Raw genomic sequence first — 19,331 nt, forward strand, 5'->3', positions numbered from 1 at the left:
ACTTGACCTGAATTGTCCATTGTAATAGGACTTCAACTCCCAAAATGCAACAGGGTTTCAGGAAAGGGCGGGGTTTCTGATTTCAGCTGCATTGTGGGAGCGGGAAAACGCCGCAAATACTCACGTTGTTCAATAGTGTGGATTTCTACGAAGCCGTCGACTCAAGGTACTGTAATGCTTGATGGCAAAAACTTACTAGCCTACTTGTAGTCTGTTGTTTTGTCTTTCACTAAAATATACAGTCCTATTTGGTCTGTTCAAATCTGTAGCGTAGCAGCGTCCATTTTACACGTTCATTGTTTGCTTGGTTTATGCATTCGACTCGTTTGAGATCATTCTAGATATTTATTGTGAATGTGTTAGTTCAGGTACTGAAGCCAGTATAAGCTAACTATAGTTAATACCAGAAATGAATGATTTTCATGACGTTTATTTTCGAGCGTGGATTGTGTCTTCCAATACGCACAGAACACGATTTCCAAACGAATGATTCTTATGAGCCGGATCTTTTTAGTGAATCATAACGTGTGGTGACAAGTGTAGTCCGATTGCCGAACGAATCGTTCTAATGTGTCGGCTCTTTTTAGATAGGAACTATGAGACATTCTCACTGTACTGCTGTCCACTAGTTATTACTTTAGTCGTGTCTGATTCGAAAATAATCTTAACTTAATTAGCTGTTAATTAACTTGTCTTTTGCCCCCCAGATTAAAACATGTCTATTGGCGTTCCCATCAAAGTCCTGCATGAAGCAGAGGGTCACATCGTGACCTGCGAGACAAACACTGGTGAGGTGTACAGGGGCAAACTGATCGAAGCAGAGGATAACATGAACTGCCAGGTACTGCTAAAAATATGGAACCCACAAAAATCTGAATTTCTGTTACCCAAACATTTTCCCTAAATTTGTATTTTGCAATGAGTCGTATGTGAATAATGCAACTAACTGCACTTATGTTGTGTGAATCAGATGTCCAACATTACAGTGACCTATCGAGACGGCAGAGTGTCCCAGCTGGAGCAGGTGTACATCCGCGGCAGCAAAATACGCTTTCTCATTCTGCCTGACATGTTGAAAAACGCCCCTATGTTGAAGAGCATGAAAAACAAAAACCAAGGGGCAGGAGCCGGAAGAGGCAAAGCTGCTATTCTCAAAGCACAAGGTTCGTCATCAAACATCTTTTTTTATGGTATCGTTGACTTGATTGCACTAACTGCACTTGTATTATTCAGTCGTTCCAATGTCAAGTGCACTTGAGCTACAAAATTTAAAATAAATATTACAATTTGTTTCAATATTCACAAAATACAATGGAAAAGATGCACTGAGCACTTTTTGTCATTTAAGTTTCTGAACAAGTTAAGATGAAACCACTAAACTGTTTATTTTCCCCTTGCAGTCGCAGCAAGGGGCCGAGGTCGAGGAGGACCAGGAGGAAGGGGAAATATTTTCCAGAAAAGGCGATAATGTGAATCCTTTTGCTATCACAATGTCATTTTGTACAGTTTTATTTTCCTTTTGAGAAATTGTGCGCTCTTTTTTTTTTTTTTTTTTTGGTTTGTTAAAATTGATCTTGTTGTTTTGTTGATTTTGCAATAACGTTTTTTCCACTTTTCTCATGTAATAAAGCTGTTTAATTATATAAAAAGTGTTTTATTAATGCATCAATTAGGTGAAGGACTGTTTTAGCAGCGTGTCATTCTGTTTATTAACAGTGCAATATCGTAACACCTCAGCACACACAGTTTGCATTAAATGATTGATTTAATTGATAAGAGCCTTTTTATTCAGTATTTTCCCAGTGTTCTGATTATGTAATGCTGTGTTTTTAGATGTTATGGACCACCAAATATGATCATCCTTATGCAAGGGTCTGCAATCCTAAATTATTTTCATGTATAAAAACTCAATTTATACGATAAATTATACTATATATACTTTTCTACTTACTATAGTACTGTATGGCTAGATTTATTATTTTTGGTTGTTTTAACACATTTTTAGGAAGTTGTTTAAATCTCTTTTTTAAAATATCTTTTAATCAATTTGTGCTCTAGAACACACCAGATGTTAAATTTAAACCCGGTCGATAATTTGTCCACCTTCAGCAATGTCTATAAGTTTATTTCTTTAGGTCCAACACTGTTGTGGTAAATGATGAGATGTCTCTCCACAAGAATAAATGCCCTTAGTTGTGTCCAAATACAGTTTGCACTGAAATGTCAATGGCAATGAAAATTCAGCCAGGAGCATAATTGTATTGGCTTGTAAGATCAATAGTGCTGTAAAATTGATTAATTTCATCTCTTATACAAGTTTGTAAATATATATGTGTGTGTGTGTGTATATATATACAGACTTTGTTAGATACTGTTAGATGCAGACAGTTAATTGCAATTAATTGATTTGACAGCACTAAAGATCAATAAAATGATACTTTGGGGATTTACATGAAATTGTAAGAATGAAAAGTTTAATTTGTGATTGACTCCGTGTCAAAATGCAACTGAATAAGAGTGCAGGAATTCGAGTGAAGTACAGCAATGAAGTTCAATTAATCAAGGACTAATAACCCCCTGCTTGTCAGTGGATCATTAGGCGCAGTTCCCCGTGTGAGCGCTAGATGTCGCCACTCCTCTCACATTCACTCAGCAGCAGAAGCACCTCGTCCCCCGCTGCCTGCACATCATACCATATCATAAACCGCTACCATTACTGCCAGCGAGCTAACAACATACCCTTCAAAAACAGGATCTTATAAACGCCCGAGGTAAGGACATAACACTGAATTAACGATTTGTATTGTACTTCTCTACAGCGACATGCGTGAACATACGTGATCACAATCATTTTATTAATCCTCGGCTGGATTTTCCAAACATCTGTTTCGTAAGAGATGCGTTAGCCAGCTTTAGCAAAATAACAACCTGCCTTAAAATTATTCTCCAAACGGTATCAGCTCTTCGAGCCAGTGTATGTGTTTACTTGACGCTTTTGCAGATTATGTGGCACGAAATTGCGTTGCATGTCAACTGTAAAACTGGAGTGATATAATAAAGCCTATACACATCTATATATTCATATATGAGAAGTTGTTATTCTACGAAATTGACGCATTTTCCAGTTCGATAAGGGGATTTAAAGTAAAAAAAATTTTTAAGATTTTTTATACTCACTGAGACAGTTAGTGTTAATGAATTGCATTGTGATATATCAAGCAAAATTAATGCTTTAATTTAATAATAATTTCAATGTATTATAGGACAGTCAGGAATGATATATTGTAACAGGGTTGACAGTTTTTAAGGTCGTGAAACTATAAAGTGCTTATTAGGAGGATCATTTAATACTGGTATTTCAGCAAATATCCATATTTTTACATTACGTGTCCAGGTAAACATGATTGAAAATTAAGAATTAAATACTGACAACGTTGGCAAGAAAGAAAGAAAAGATTGTAACTTCTCCTTCAAGAAATCACATTTTGAAAGTTTGTATATTTGAATTTTTCATATTGTGTTTGAAGTTGGCATTATCCATTGATTGTTAAAATAATTTTTTCCCACATATGTATATGAGAGACAAAAATGGCACCTGTTTTGTAGAATGACCCAGTTACCGAAGAATTCAGCATCCTTGATTCATTTTCATCCTGCCTGTTTGACAGCTGACAAGTGAACCCCGTAAAATCACTGGCTGTGTATCAACATCTTGTGAGCTTCCTGCCTAGACTATATTTTTGTGCATCAAAGGCACATTTGAAAGGTGCACATGTCCAAAAATGCTGTCTAGTTTGATAGCTCACCAGGTTTCGACAGTTATTGTGTGATGCTTTAATCCGTATAGCCTGATATAACGAAAGGAGATGCATGCATGCAAGTACATTAGATGTCAGTTGTGCTGTATTATTAACAAATTATATTTTGTATCCACTGACTTGCTTGGGTGTTTGGGTCTAAAATAGTTTGCCTTGTTTGGAGAGAGTGGCATAAGAAGGTCCCTTGAGGGCTTTTCCCTGTGGAATGAGCCATTCGGGTATGATTTGAAATCTAGCTTTGGATGAGCTCGATCAAGTTGTTTATTTATCAGGCTTTATGTGCAAAAAGTATGATTGTGGTTGCCATAGTTACTTTTCATTTCTTAGTTTATGGAATGTGATCAGATGCAACTAACATAATGACACGGTAATTATCCACCGGCTTGGCCTTTTTGTTTTTAAACTGCTGTAAAATCCAGAAAAAAAAAGATTTACAGATTGCAAAAAAAAAAATTCAGACAGTTTGTAAAAACAAACAGAAATTTTGTTTTAAGTACAAAACTTACCGTGTTTTCTTACCGTAAGAAAACGGTACCGTGATAGACTTACCGTGTTTTCAACGGCATCCACTGTAAAAGCAGTATAAAGCTCCAAGATCACTTATAATTTTCTGTACTTATATGTTGTCTGGAGTTTTTTGTCTACTGAAATTTACTTGGAAAGACATTTATCCAGTGTTTCGTCAACAGAACATTAAATAACAGTACAACCGAACACTGAAGAGATGCATGACTATCCCTCACAGCCTCGCTTTCATTCCCGCTAATGAAAGATGGCGCTGCTGTGAATAAGGTCTGTAGACTTCAACTGTCAATGCACTATAGTAAAACTGAGTAAAGAAACATAATTATCTTTGGTCATCATCGATACTGTTACAATGGTGTTGAGAGAGCTTAACTAATTTTCCACCCAGAACTTGTGTTTAAAGTGTTAGGTAGGCTATAACATGGTGGTTTAATGTTGGAAATTGGAAGATGAATGCGTATTTGAATTGGGTCATTTATGTAGTAGAAATGTGCAATTATTTTAGAAGTTGGTGCCTTCTAGACTGAGAAAAGTCAGAAAATGTATTTTTGGCTCATGTGTGACAACAACTCCCAGAATGCACTTGCTCCGCTGCCCTACGAGGCCACTCCCAAGCGACGCCTACCGGTTACAGAGGGCAGTATCAGAAGAAATGATACAACTAGGCTACTAGTGGACTCGAAACTGAAAAGACGCCGTTTTATCGTGAGATCCTCCTATAGACGAATCCGACGAGCGTTCTGTGTAGGCTGCCATCTTGTGGCGACGCCATTACTGAGCTGTTACTAGTATAAACAAACCTCCGTGATAACGCACAGTCGATGACAGCTACAGCCAGGCAGTATGACTTGTTGGGTTGATGATGTTAGACATTGGGCTCTTGTCACAGATGAAGGTACAAACGATCTTACAGATTATTTATGAAAATAGCTTGGCAATAACTATGCTAGCTAGGCTAGCTAACGAGGAAACTATAAAAAGATCTGTTCATTTGGCAACAATAAATAAATGAATATCAAATAAACGAATTCATGTTTTTCATTTGTGACCATTATTTATCTCATTTTCACATTTCAAAAGGAAAGGGTGGTACTGCTAACTGCTAGCGTTGTTGGTTCTCAGAGTGAGAGTCACAGTCAAGCAAATCAAACATTAACAACAGACATAAGTAATGTTACTACTGCCCCAACGCGCCCCTTCGGTTGTTTTAAAGGTATTCAAGAGTATTTTCTCCTTCGCCTGGCATCCGATGATCAACAAAATGCCAACTACAGGTCACTGATAGAGGGTCAAAATGATCTGAGCTCCGGATGGTTTGGTTAGCTAAATAATGCACACTCTACCAGATGATAAACACATAACGTTAGTTCTAAAAGGACCTGTCCGATTTTCACAGACCATTAACAACACTCATACTGTACAAATAACTCGGCAGAGGAAGAATAGGAAAGTTGTAGATGTAACGTTAGTGACAGTCGTAAATCGCGGGCTGTTTATTCCAGTGGACGCAATCAAACCAATAGGAGGCAATGGCGCAACGCTACCCAGCAACAGCTCAGTAATGGCGCCCGCTTACTTCCGGTAGTTTCGCCGGATTCGTCTATAGGCGGGTTGAAAACATGCGGAACTAGCTCCTACTACTGGCTGTAGTCTCTAGCCTCTGGCCAAAACAGCCTCTGATGACGCAAAATGGCGATTTTTGTGTCATCTGAGGTTTTTTTCCAGACACACAATACAGAAATCTCTCATCTCAGGGGGACATGAGGGAGGAAAGCACGGTCATTCGAAAATACTACCAGGTTTCTACTGATACAAAGCTTAATGCTAATCAGTGAAGTAGGCTATCCCTTTAAATCACACTTTTAAAAAAAACATCAAAACCATCAAATGCGAAGTGTCACACTGGGAATGTCTGGGAATTTACGTTTATTTCAGTCAAAACTTCTTTTTCACTTCCAAAAACCATGAATGTAACAGTATTTTACTGAAAAATGACATGAAATAGCCTGATAGATGTATTACAGTTTTCAATGTATAGACCTGATGCGCCAGAGAAACAAACACGCCGCCATCTTTAGAATTTTGTCTTTGAACTTTTTTTTTTTTTTGCGGTAGCTCTGTATATTTCTATGGTATTGCTGTCGAAGAGTAATTAGCTGGTGAAGTGGATTTACTTATTGTAGAATTAATGAAAGTTATCATGAGCATTTTAATGTTTGAAGCGGGTGTCTTAACAAATGTCTGCAGACCGGGAACATTTTATAACAAGTGGTTCATTCATAAATCCGAAAGATCTCGCCGGAACACAGCGAGCGCAGCGCTGAAAAGGGGCGGGGCTACATAAGAACTGTAATGGAACTTACTGTTAACCAATTAACAGGTAACATTTTTACTGTATAAAAATTAGAATTATTTTTTTACACTGCATATCCTCTTGTCATCATTACTCTTGACCAAAGATTAGTACTTTGTTTTTTTCCCTGTTAAAGCGTACGTTTCAAAGAATGCTGCACTCCAGATGGTCCCATACGGTCAATCCTCTCTGGAACCTTTTCCCTGTGGATGCCCTGTGTATCTCACCATGATAATAACAACCAGGGAGTGGAAAGTGTGTGTTAAACTCAGTCATCTGGTGTAAGGCTGCATCTGTTTGTTTCTAGGGGATGATTGATTTCTTCCAGGAGGTTATCCAAGGGCTCGATTGAAAACGGTGGATCTTTTTATGCGTTTGATGTTGTACTTTGTAGAAGCCCTTTAATGTAGACCCCTTTTGTTATACATGTGGTCAGTGGGGGACCAGGCCCCAGGGATTGTTTCCGTGTGAGTCCAAGTCTCTATAACAAATGAGGCTTGTGTGTGTTTGGATGGTTGGGCACATGGAGGAGAAACACTTGGTTTGCAATCCATCAAAGATCGAAGTAGGTCACAGAAGAATGTGGAAACTGCTCTCAGATTAAAATAGCTCAGCCTACCATTGCAGTCAGGTCACATCTTGCCCGCATCTACCGTGTATTTCCTGTTTTTGAAAAGAGGATGTGATAATCTGCTTTTTTTGGTAAGGTATGCTTGCAACGAACACGTAATTCTACCGCCTCAGTTTCAAAGTCGCTTGCCGCTCGGACTGGATAAATGCACATCAATCCCTCTGAGTTTCTGCACACTTTCATCATCCCGCCATCAGCACCTGGTCTGATAAATGTGTCGGACATGCCTGGTCGCTCTGTGCTCAGCTGGGCTGTCTCTCTGCCTGCGAGGTTGAGAGATGTGAGGATGGGAAGTCTCAAACGGCGTCCACACCAGTGTCTGCCTGCGAGGTTGAGAGATGTGAGGATGGGAAGTCTCAAACGGCGTCCACACCAGTGATTCAAATAGCTGATTCATTTTGTTGCGTGCTACTTTATTAGCCAACATGTACTAATAAGAAAGGGGTGTCATGGTGCATCAGATGTCATACTTTGATATGATACTGAATGATTGTCATCAGAGATCGTCACACTTTTCAACGCAATCAGTTTCTTTAATAAGGTTTTTGAAATAAGTCTCTTTTACTCTCCAGAGCTGCATTTATTTGATCAAAAATACTGTAAAAACAGTAGTAAAAATATTGAAAAACTGGAATAATGTGAAATATTATTACCAGTTTAATATTTAACCAGTTGTATTTAAATATATTTTAATATTTTTGGTGCTCCAGAAACATTTCTTACTACACAATATTCATATATATGGAAGCTTGTTTCCGCCACTGAATAAAACATTTTAAAAGATAATTGCAACTTTTTATCTCACAATTGCGAGTTTACATCTCGCAATTCTGACTTTATTTCTCAGAATTGCAAGATATAAAGTCAGAATTGCATGAAATAAAGTCAGAATTCTGAGATATAAAGTCAGAATTCTGAGATATAAAGTCAGAATTGCGAGATATAAAGTCGCAATTGCGTCTTATAAAGTCAGAATTCTGACTTTTTTTCTCGCAATTGCGACTTTATATCACGCAATTCTGACTTTATATCACGCAATTCTGACTTTATATCTCAGAATTCTGACTTTATATCACGCAATTCTGACTTTATAACACATAATTGCGAGTTTATATCTTGCAATTCTGACATCTTTTCTCAGAATTGTGAGATATAAAGTCCAATTCTAAGGGGGGAAAAAAGACAGACTTTTTTTTTTTTTTACCTTAGAATAGTTTATATCTCACAATTCTGACTTTATAACAAGCAATTGCGACTTTATATCATGCAATTCTGACTTTATATCTCCCAATTGCGTGATATAAAGTCAGAATTCTGACTTTATAACACACAATTGTGACTTTATTTCACGCAATTCTGACTTTATATCTCGCAATTCTGACTTTAAAACACGCAATTGCGACTTTATTTCACGCAATTCTGACTTTATATCTCGCAATTCTGAGAAATAAAGTCAGAATTGCGAGATGTAAACTCGCAATTGTGAGATAAAAAGTCGCAATTATCTTTTATTTTTTTTTATTTTGTGGCGGAAACAAGCTTCCATACATATATAACAAATAAATATCAGGGAATTTTAAATTGGTGTAAGCTTGTAAGTTTCATGACAATTAAAAAATATTTTTTGCAATTATGCTCAATATTTTGCATACTATTTATATAATATTTAATAACAATTATATATATATATATATATATATATATATATACACAATATATAAAATATATAAAATGTACATTATAAAATATTGCTCTTTGTGATCTCTATATTAGAGATTGGCAATATCAGGAAACAGTTGTGCTGCTTAATATTTGTTTTGTGGAAACTTCATTAATTTAATGCATCCTTGCTGAATAAAATTATTAATTTCGTTCAACAACAACAACAAGAAAAAATCTTACTGTCCCCAAATTGTTGAACGGTTTTGTAAAATGACATTTAAGATTAAAATAGACACTGCATAAATATAATGGCAGTAATATATAACTTATTCATTTTTTTTAAAGTTTAAAAATGAGCATAATGGTACTTTTGTCTGCTTGACTGATGAATCATGATGTATGTTTGTAAATGTTTAGAACACAGGATGCTGCAAATATCATGTTACAATCACTTGGCTGTCACTTGTTGTCATGTTGATGTCATGTAGAATCCATCATTCATTCTCCTGCTGGCAGAATCTCTCAGTAGGTGATGGATGGAGAGAGAGACAGTTTTATAAACAAAATAAACTACATTTTTGCATTTTATGCCTAAATATGAATGGTGCTCAGCTTGCTTAATACAAAGGCTGACACATAAGTTGTTTCTAAGGTGTTCTGACTGGTTCTATCATGTTGCTATGTGGTCGCTAGGGTGTTTATAAAGTGGTTTAAAGTCTAGCCCCAAGTGTCTATGGTATTCTGGTCTCTGGATATGGCTTGGTCCTTCTTTCAATGTGATTTTTCATTGAGGTTATTTCCAGTATGACTGACATTTTTAGCTTGAAAAGCTCGAATCCTCATCAGTGTGTTCTGATTTAATGTGAAAATTAGTGTCAGGGACGTAATAACTTGAGAAATGGATGCGGGAGGGGTCAAAGATGAGGAACGCTGAGAAAAATATGCTTTTTTTCGCAGCGTGTTCTCGAAAGAGGGAGAGAGAACACCGTCTTCCAGCTGTGTGGGTGTTTTGACAGGAGAATGCATGGAGGCCAGGGCCCCGAGATGATATTACAGCAAAAACATCAGTAGAGATTCGATCGCAGATGAAGAAATGACAGAGACAGAGAAGAAAAACTAAGCTGCATTGAATCTCTGTGAATGTGAGAGATAGATAGAAATGAGGACGCATGGAGGGGGTGGGCACAACCCACACAAGTTCTCCTTTCTGAACCCCTCAGAGTAATGAATGTCTTTTTTATTGTACTTGCTTATATTTCTCTCGTTCTGTGAGACCCACACCTCTCCCACACACACAGTGTCTCTAATGTTCAGAAAATCTGCTTTCCAAAGAAACTGCAGCACTTTGCATGTAAATCAAGGCCATTAGAAACAGAGCATTAGAGCTCAGAGCAGAATGGAGATATGTAATCTTTTTCCAGCAGGCTTTACTTTGAGGAACGTTTGAAGCATCTTATTTTCAGCTTATTAGCTGTATCCAGTCATTTAATTTGTACAGATAAGAAGGACAAGACTCAGACAATAAGGACAGAGAAAAATAGAGGTCAAGCATATGTTTTTGAGTCCGTTCCCATTTATGCTTTATCCTAATCAGCATCAGGGAAGACCTGGAAATCTTAGTGTTTTTTAAAATGTTGATTTTGTAGGATTGTAAAAGGTATGGAATATATATATATATATATATATATATATATATATATATATATATATATATATATATATATATATATATATATATATATATATATATATATATATATATATATATATATATACATACACACAGTGCTATGCATAAGTTTAGACACCCATGCTAAAGTTGACTAAAAAGAGGAATAAAAAATCATCTTTTGGAAATCGAACTTAATGCCTTAATTAAAAAAATGAGGAAAAATCCATATATATATATATATATATATATATATATATATATATAATTTAACCCTCTATTGTCAAAAGTTAAAATGCATAAATAGTAAAATTACATAAAAACATACAATAGTAAAAATAATATAATACATTATTAATTGTAATAAAAATAAAAAATAAATTAAATATATATATATTATATATATATAATTATTATTATTATTTTATATTATTATTATTTTTTTAATGGCGTAGACTTTTTTATATAGCATGGACTTCAAAGTCATGGGGAATTTTTTTTTGTTTTTACAAAAATATTTGTATATTTTTTTTATATAATATTTAATATTATAAATTAATACCAATTAATTAAAATGTTAAATATAATTATTATATAACAAATATAATAAATATGTTATGTAGCCTATAAATTGTACATTACAAAATATTGGGGGTTGAAATTGCTCTTTATTAAAAAATTAATGGAAACATAATGAAAAAAAGTACAGAAAATATGTCCTTTTGATTTGACTTTTCCTGATTTTCATAAGGCCACTTTCCAAATGATTCTCAAAATCAAAGAAATGTATTGGTCAAAAGCTGTGGGAGCCCTGTGAGTTGACATTTCTGTATGTTCTGTATGACACCTAAGATTTACCAAATCTGTTTTTCTTGCAAGGTGTTGATGGAGGGACTACTGAGAGGTGTTTGGGAAGGACACTATGTTTCCCTGTGTCTCCTCCTGGCCCTCTTCTGATCCCCCTGCCGCTCTCGGCCATGCTCCACCCATTCCCTCGGTACAGCCACTGCCTGACCTGCTGCGGAGCTGCGTTGTGTTCCCTTCCCCATCCACGCGCCTGAGCCCTTGCACCAACGAGATGGAGTCCATGATTGTGGTGACGGAGTACGAGCCCAGTGATGGCTCAGGGCAGGAGGGCGGAGAGGAGGAGGAGGTGGAGGACATGGACAGCTCGGAAACGCCAGAGCCGGCATCGTCAGGTCCGGTACCGCCCTTCCGTATGGCCTCCTGTGATCTCTTATCCCACACGTTGGGCCGCCCGGAAGCGCTCTTCCCAGAACCGCAGGAGCACAGAGGTAGACTCAGCCTCTCCGACAGGAAGCTGTCGCTACAGGAACGCTCACAGACACTTTCGTCGCCCTGTGGTTCTCCGGGGCTGAACGGACGCTATATTTACCCATCGCTGCCCTACTCGCCAATCACCTCCCCTCACTCGTCTCCACGCCTCCCTCGAAGACCAACCGTGGAGTCTCATCGTGTGTCCATCACAGACCTGCAGGTAGGTGGCCCGAGTAAACACTTCCAAAGTGTGTTTGGAAGTGTTTGAAAGTCTCTTACAAACAACAACACAATGGCTACCATCATGCCTAATAATTATGTAGACTACCTGTCAAAAGTTTGGAATAATTTAGATTTAAAAAAAAATAAAAATAATGTTTAAGTCTCTTATGCTCATCAAGGCTGCGTTAATGTGATCCAACATACAATAAAAACATTCATTGTGTAATATTATTACTAAATAAAATAACTGTTTTCTATTTGAATATGTAATTTATTCCTGTGATGCAAAGCTGAATTTTCAGCATCATTACTCCAGTCTTTAATGATCCTTCAGAAATCATTCTGATTTGCTGCCCAATTATTATTGGTACTAAATTATGTAATGGTATAATAATAGTAATGGTTCCTTTAATTATCAGAAACCTGAAAACAGTTTTTGCTGCTTAATATGTTTGTGGAAATCATAATAAAAAGATTTCAGGATCATTTGATGAATAGGAAGTTCAAATGAACAGCTTTTATTTGAAAAGAAACATTATAAATGTCTTTACTGTCACTTTTGATGCATTTAATGCATTCTTGCTGAATAAAAGTATTAATTTCTTTTTTTTTTTAATCTTACTTAATTGGTTGGTAGTGCATCATGGTTTCCACAAAAATATGAAGCAGCACAGCTGTTTTCAGCATTGAAAATAAGAAATGTATCTTGAGCAGCTTATTAGAATGATTTTTGACAGGTCATGTGACACTAACTTTCACATGAAAAAAAACATAGGATTAAATTACATTTTGAAATATATTCACATAAAATCAGTTCTTTTAAATTGTAAAATTTCACAATATTACTGCTTTTACTGTATTTTTAATCAAATAAATGCAGCCTTGGTGAGCATTAGAGACTACTTTCAAAAAAATTGTAACAACCACTAAAAACGAGACAATGCTATGGCCTGAGATTTGAGCTGCTTGTTTGAGAACTGATGTTGTCTTTGAGAAGATCATTTCCTTTTCTTCAAGTCTGCAAAGTCAAGGTTGAGAAGGTGTGTAAGGTAAGGTTACTGACAGGAGCAATTACCTTCCTCTTAATGGTGCTTGTCAAGAGAAAATTCCCCAATAGATGCTTCTGCTTTTCCATTAGGACATGAAATCAGCAAGAAATGTGTGTAGCTTTAGCTTGTGTGCCTTTCTCGGCTCAAGTACTCCCTGTAGTACTTCTTTTGCTTATGCTTTTGATTCTTTGAACCTGGAATGTTGCGAGCATCATTCTTGATGAGAGAATCAAGTTTGCGTTTGCTGTGATCTTTGGCCACACTGGCTGAAGTAGTTGTTTTTCAGTGACTATAACCCCCTTAAAAAGACCTCAGTGTCACTGATCAATGAAATTTGTGTCTTTATTTCAAAAGGACTGCGTGCAGCTCAACCAGTACAAGCTGAAAGATGAGATCGGAAAGGTATGTTTATTTTTCATTTATTATTTATGTATAGATCGTTCCCTGCTAAGAGTGAGATGAATGAAAGCTCTGCTGAAATATTAATTGTGCTGTTGTTCTTATTTCAGAACAAACTAATATCTCTCAGATTTCGTATAGTAAATAAAAAAATGCAAATGATTTCTGAAGGATCATGTGACACTGAAGACTGGAGTAATGGCTGCTGAAAATTCAGCTTTGCCATCACAGGAATAAATAAATCTTTAAAATATATTAAAGTAGGAAACAGTCATTTAAAATGGTAATAATATTTCACAATATTACTGTACAAATAAATGTAGTCATGGTGAGCATAAGTTACTTCTTTCAAAATTTCTTGGTAAATTCTTACCAATCCATACGTTGTATGTATAAAAAACAAATAAAAAAAAAACAGATTGACATTATTGACCATTCAGAATTTAAGTAAAATCATCATGTTTTTTTAAATAGAATAGAATAGAATAGAATAGAGAATACAGTGTGTAACTGTTTGTTCAATGTTGTACACTTCAAAGATAATTAAATAATTCGTATTTTAGTAGTATTTTTGCTTTATTTTTTAACATTTCTAAAACAAGGTAGATTTCCTTTTAGGCACAATTGCTTAATATATTAAAATGTATTAAATAAATGTTTTTATGACCATGGTAATGCCATGGTGTTTAAATTATCTTGGAATACCATTTAATAGAATTGAACAGAACAAACATAGTATGTTTTAAGACAACGTACCATGTTTTACCATGTTTGTTTTGTTTTTGCTATGGGATGATCATAATATATATATATATAGCAAAGTACCATGGTATTCCCATCTGATGCCATCAATAAACCATAGTACTATACCACCATACATTATTCTAAGAAGCATAGAGTAGGATAAGAGCATGAAATGAATTTTCTACAATATTTATACTAATGCAGCAATGCAATTTAAAGGAGCAGTGACGTGTTTTCACTGTTGCTGTTCCACTAAGCTTCATCTTGATACGAGGGCATGGAAAACTGTCAGCTTGGATGTGGAGATTCCTGCTCTGCTCTCATCTCTTGTGTCTGAGGGTTGGATTCCCTGCTGGGATGGCAATCTGCTCTCCCAGCTGGGACCTGTGTGTGTGTGTAGGTTTGAGAGAGATAGAGACAGAGCAGAAGTGGAATTATGCCTGTCTGTGGAGTTCATCATGACACCGGCTGTTGCCTACTGGCTCGGTTTGGTTTACATGTTCTCCAGTTAATCAAATGGCAAAAATGCTTGGACACTTTAGTTTCCTGTTTCCCTCAGGTTAATGCCTGTTACTGATTGTGTTTGCACTGCAATTTGTTCCACTTACAAGTTGTTGTGAATGACGCACCTTGTTTTTTGGATAAAGGGCTCCTATGGAGTTGTCAAGCTGGCATACAATGAAGATGACAACACATACTATGTAAGTGATGCAACCCGGTCTCTTAACAATCTCGCACACATATATTTACACACTTCATTTCAGTTTTATTTAGGCGAGTAAAGAGCGAACATCCTAGTGTTATCGGTAATTTGAATTATGATTGCCTAGTTTAGGTGCCCTTCAGCAGCCAAAAATGGTCCCATAGACCAGTGGTTCTCAATCCTGGTCCTGGGGACCCTCAACTCTGCACATTTTATATGTCTCCTTTATCTGACACACCCAGTTCAGTTCAGAGCTCTTTCCTAACAAGATGATGATCTGAATCAGGTGTGTTAAATGAGGGAGATATACAAACTGTGCAGAGCTGTGGGTCCCCAGGACCAGGATTTGGAACCACTGCCATAGACCAGTGGTTCCCAAACCTGCCCTGAAGGCACCCCAACACTGAACATTTTCTTTGTCTCCCTAATCAAACACACCTGATTCAACTCATCAGCTCATTAACCCATGTGATAATGAGCTGATGAGTTGAATCAGGTGTGTTTGATTAGGGAGACAAAGAAAATGTGCAGTGTTGGGGTGCCTTCAGGGCAGTTTGGGAACCACTGCCATAGACACCATCACAGGCTGCCTTCAAATCCTCTCAGGAAGTTCCTCCTTACGGGCACCAAAATCATAATTATGATGTGCATTCAAGTGATTTGAATTGGAGTAAAATGGACATGTTTCATTCTATTTTTTGCATTTTAGCTCTAGTGCAGAGGTAGGCAAGTTTGGTCCTAGAGAGCCACTGTCCTGCAGAGTTCCAGCCCTGAAAAAAGGAAAAAAGTCTACAGGACAGCGTCTCTCTAGGACCAAACTTGCTCTAGTACAACAATATAAAGAGAAAAGCATACAAATTTGGTATGCTGTATTTTTTTTAAAGAATGATGGAATTTGTAGTTTTTCTGCACAAGCCCATTGCCTCATAATCCAGCTAACTCCTCTATTAACTCTTTCCCTGCCATTGATGGAAATTTCCGGTTTGCCGTATTTTCACTGTTATACGGTAGGGGGGCGCTATGACACATCTTCTGAAAGAGAACTGAATCTCCTGATCAAAAAACATGTGAAGAAGAATTAGAAACAAGCGATAGCATATCTAAGCAGAGGCATGTAAAATATCACGATCATCAACATTAAACAGCATATAAATCAAAACTGCCTAGTGATAATGAATGAAATGTTGACCCAGGACAAGCTATAGGATTGTGAAGCTTTGGGGGTGTTGATGGACTCAATCTACTCAATCTATGTTTTGATCATCATTCTGAATCCGATCTGGATGTAGTCAAAAACCAAGCGGCAACCTTCTCTGTCTCTCTCTTGAAACCAACGCGGAAGTGACTTAAAATGCAATTCATTGACTGGCCACTAGAGACAGGCTGCAAAAGAGAGTCAATCCCATACACCCCCCATGTTAAACTTTATAGCAGAAAAAAATGTGTTTACAGCCTGGTGCAAAAAGTGGTTTTGGTCTATATTGCTAATTTTGCCCTTCATGACAACTGTGAGGGAGGTGATTTTTTTTAATAACTCATCCGTTTAAATAATATTAAGCCTTAAAGTTCTGCATAATTAAGGCGTGGCCACTTGAGTGACAGGTGGATTGCTGTTGTCACTACTAGCCTTTTGTCTGCTGTTTGTTAGTTGTTACTTCACCTTAGCTAATCCCGCTTCTTGCCCATTTTCGTTTATCCGGGAGTGACGCGCGGCGACGCGCTACCAATATGGCAACGGCCGGCTCCGCTCACTTTGGGCTTCAAAAATGCTCTTCAGAAACCTACGGGTGACGTCACGGACACTACGTCCATATTTTTTTGCAGTCTATGACAAAAATATTATTTTCTCAGCTTTTTACTCAAAATGTTGCTTTTTTATGAAACTTGCCCACATTCAAGTGTTGATAAAAAAAACTAAAACGGATGCATTAAGAATAAAAGTTTTTTGTTTGTTTGTTTAAAAGCAGAGGCTCTGTTCTTTCTTTTGATATATTGCATGTTCAGATATTCATACAACAAAATATTCTGGGGGCCATGAAAATTTTGTGAAAATGTTGGCGGGGGCTGGCAACTTATATAAAAAAAAAAAACGCTGGTGGGGAAAGAGTTAATGTGTGTGATTTTATATATTTTTCATATTCTTGCCACTGTGTATTGTTGATGTTTGATAAATTGTTCAATTTTAATTTGAGATAGAATATCCTTATCTTGATAATAATAATATTATTAGCATGCTGTAGTAATGATAATAATAAGAATATAATATGATGTTGTCGAAGTAATTCGATGTTAACTTAAATTTGCTCCTTGCTCTGATTAGTTATTGCCACTTTTTTATCCTATTTTTTGGTGTAGTTGTATCACTGTGCTGGTTGTAGAATGGGGCATATGTTACCCAGCACCAGTAATGACACTGGATATCTGCTCTCACTCTCTCATTCTCACTGCTCTCCACAGGCCATGAAAGTGCTGTCCAAGAAACGACTGATGAGGCAGGCTGGGTTCCCGCGTAAGTGTCTGCTTTAAAGCAGATGGAACGCACAGCGGGGTTTATGATTGAGTGTATGTGTGTGAGGTTGGGGGCGCACTTTCATCAGCTAGCAGAACGCCTAATACTTCAGCCTTTCACATGAGTTCCTCTTTGCTGGTTTAAACAGGCAGACCTCCTCCTCGTGGGGCAAGATTGGCCCCTGAGGGCCCCCCTCAGCCCAAAGGGCCTCTGGAGCGTGTTTACCAGGAGATAGCCATCCTCAAGAAGCTCGATCACCCTAATGTGGTTAAGCTTGTGGAGGTCGGTGCTTTTATTCTCAGTATGCAGTATTCTCACAGTCTTAAGTCGGCGTGAAGTGTGTAATTTATGCCCCACTAATGTAAGTGGAATTTAAAAAATAATGACTGTTTTCGAACAGGTTTCCCAAAACGCTTCCACCATAGGACAAACAGAAAATCCACCTATACATTTATTAAACTGGGATGGTGAAAGTATTTAACCATGAATGAATGTGATAAAGTGAGGGATAGATATACAGTTTGTTATACACTGCAAAAATATATTTTGCTTTGTTTCTAGTAAAATGTTTAAACCTTTCTGAAAACAAGATAATTAAAATAAGACAATTTTAAGTATAAATCTAACAATATGTAGTGAGGTAAAAAAAAATATAAATAATAATATGAAGAAGAAACAAACTTATCTTATATTTTTAAAAAAATATTTTACTGGAAAATTAATTAATTTGCGGTGTACTGATATGTACAGGGCAGCTGTTATTCAGTCAATAAAACGTTGAAAGTAAGCCTTTCCGTGAATTTACAAGTCAGGAAAACTGGGTTGTCATGATTAGGCGTTAAAAGTTAATGCAGTCCATCATATCAAATTAACAGAATTTTTTTGCATCAAATTAGATCTAAGTTTTATGCTGACTGGTTTCGTTCTCTTTCTAAACAGCTTTGGGTTGTTGTTTTTTTGTAGGTGCTGGATGATCCAAGTGAAGACCATCTGTACATGGGTAAGTCTGGCCAGATACTCATCCTCTTGGCAGATGCTACACACTTGCACATGCACAATTTATTCTACTTTTCGGTGCTTAATGTATGTGAAGCCAGAGAATGTACTGCACAACACCTTTACTCTTTTGTGCTTTCACAGTATTCGAGCTTGTCAAACGAGGGTGAGTAAGCACGTTATTTCTGATTGTAGCGCCGGCCCATGCTGTGCTAGTGTCACTCTGCTAGAGAAACTGTGTCTCATTCCCCATGTGTTTGCAGAGCAGTGATGGAGGTTCCTGCTGATAAGCCCCTGGATGAGGACCAGGCACGCTTCTACTTCCAGGACTTGCTGAGGGGAATCGAATATTGTGAGTGCGGGAATTTAGCTAAAGCTTAGCGATGTCATCAGTACTCATGATTGGTTCTGGTACATCCAGCTAAAAGGGCACGATACCTTGCAATTGGCTAGGCTCTGATAAGTGTTAAGGCCCTTTCACACTGGATGCGTAACGAAAAAGCGAATAGTTCGTGTGCGAATAATTCGCGTCAAAACCCATCACATGAGCCGCGTAAACACGGTCTCTATCTCTATCTTTGACGATTAGCTTTCTATCCCAAATGTAGTTTAGCCTGCTAGCCTACACAGCACAGGACTATACAACAACTAAAACTATCACACAACATACTCACAGTCGTTATAACCGAGTTGGTTGGCAATGCTACGCCACACAATCATTGTCCTTGTAGTATATGATTGGCTGAAGTCTTTTCTGTCGCCGCAAAAGAAAA

General features: G+C 37.1%; 2 protein-coding genes across 2 annotated transcripts in view; both read left to right on the forward strand.

The window, feature by feature from the left end:
* snrpd3l (small nuclear ribonucleoprotein D3 polypeptide, like) lies at window positions 1-2,771 on the forward strand. Its single transcript, XM_081390493.1, has 4 exons — window positions 1-166; window positions 708-841; window positions 971-1,163; window positions 1,401-2,771. The coding sequence occupies exons 2-4, from the start codon at window positions 716-718 to the stop codon at window positions 1,466-1,468; spliced, it is 387 nt and encodes a 128-aa protein (XP_081246619.1). The 5' UTR covers window positions 1-166; window positions 708-715; the 3' UTR covers window positions 1,469-2,771.
* camkk2 (calcium/calmodulin-dependent protein kinase kinase 2) overlaps window positions 2,666-19,331 on the forward strand; it is a 26,368-nt gene continuing 9,702 nt past the window's right edge. The window contains exons 1-9 of the mRNA XM_081390492.1: window positions 2,666-2,771; window positions 11,538-12,156; window positions 13,562-13,609; window positions 14,998-15,051; window positions 17,511-17,562; window positions 17,711-17,844; window positions 18,526-18,562; window positions 18,703-18,724; window positions 18,822-18,910. Of these exons, the coding sequence (XP_081246618.1) occupies window positions 11,581-12,156; window positions 13,562-13,609; window positions 14,998-15,051; window positions 17,511-17,562; window positions 17,711-17,844; window positions 18,526-18,562; window positions 18,703-18,724; window positions 18,822-18,910 (1,012 nt within the window). The 5' untranslated portion in view covers window positions 2,666-2,771; window positions 11,538-11,580. The remainder of the gene's footprint in view (window positions 2,772-11,537; window positions 12,157-13,561; window positions 13,610-14,997; window positions 15,052-17,510; window positions 17,563-17,710; window positions 17,845-18,525; window positions 18,563-18,702; window positions 18,725-18,821; window positions 18,911-19,331) is intronic.

This window comes from Scardinius erythrophthalmus, assembly GCF_964197995.2.
Source record: "Scardinius erythrophthalmus genome assembly, chromosome: 17".
In the NCBI taxonomy this organism is placed as follows: domain Eukaryota; kingdom Metazoa; phylum Chordata; class Actinopteri; order Cypriniformes; family Leuciscidae; genus Scardinius; species Scardinius erythrophthalmus.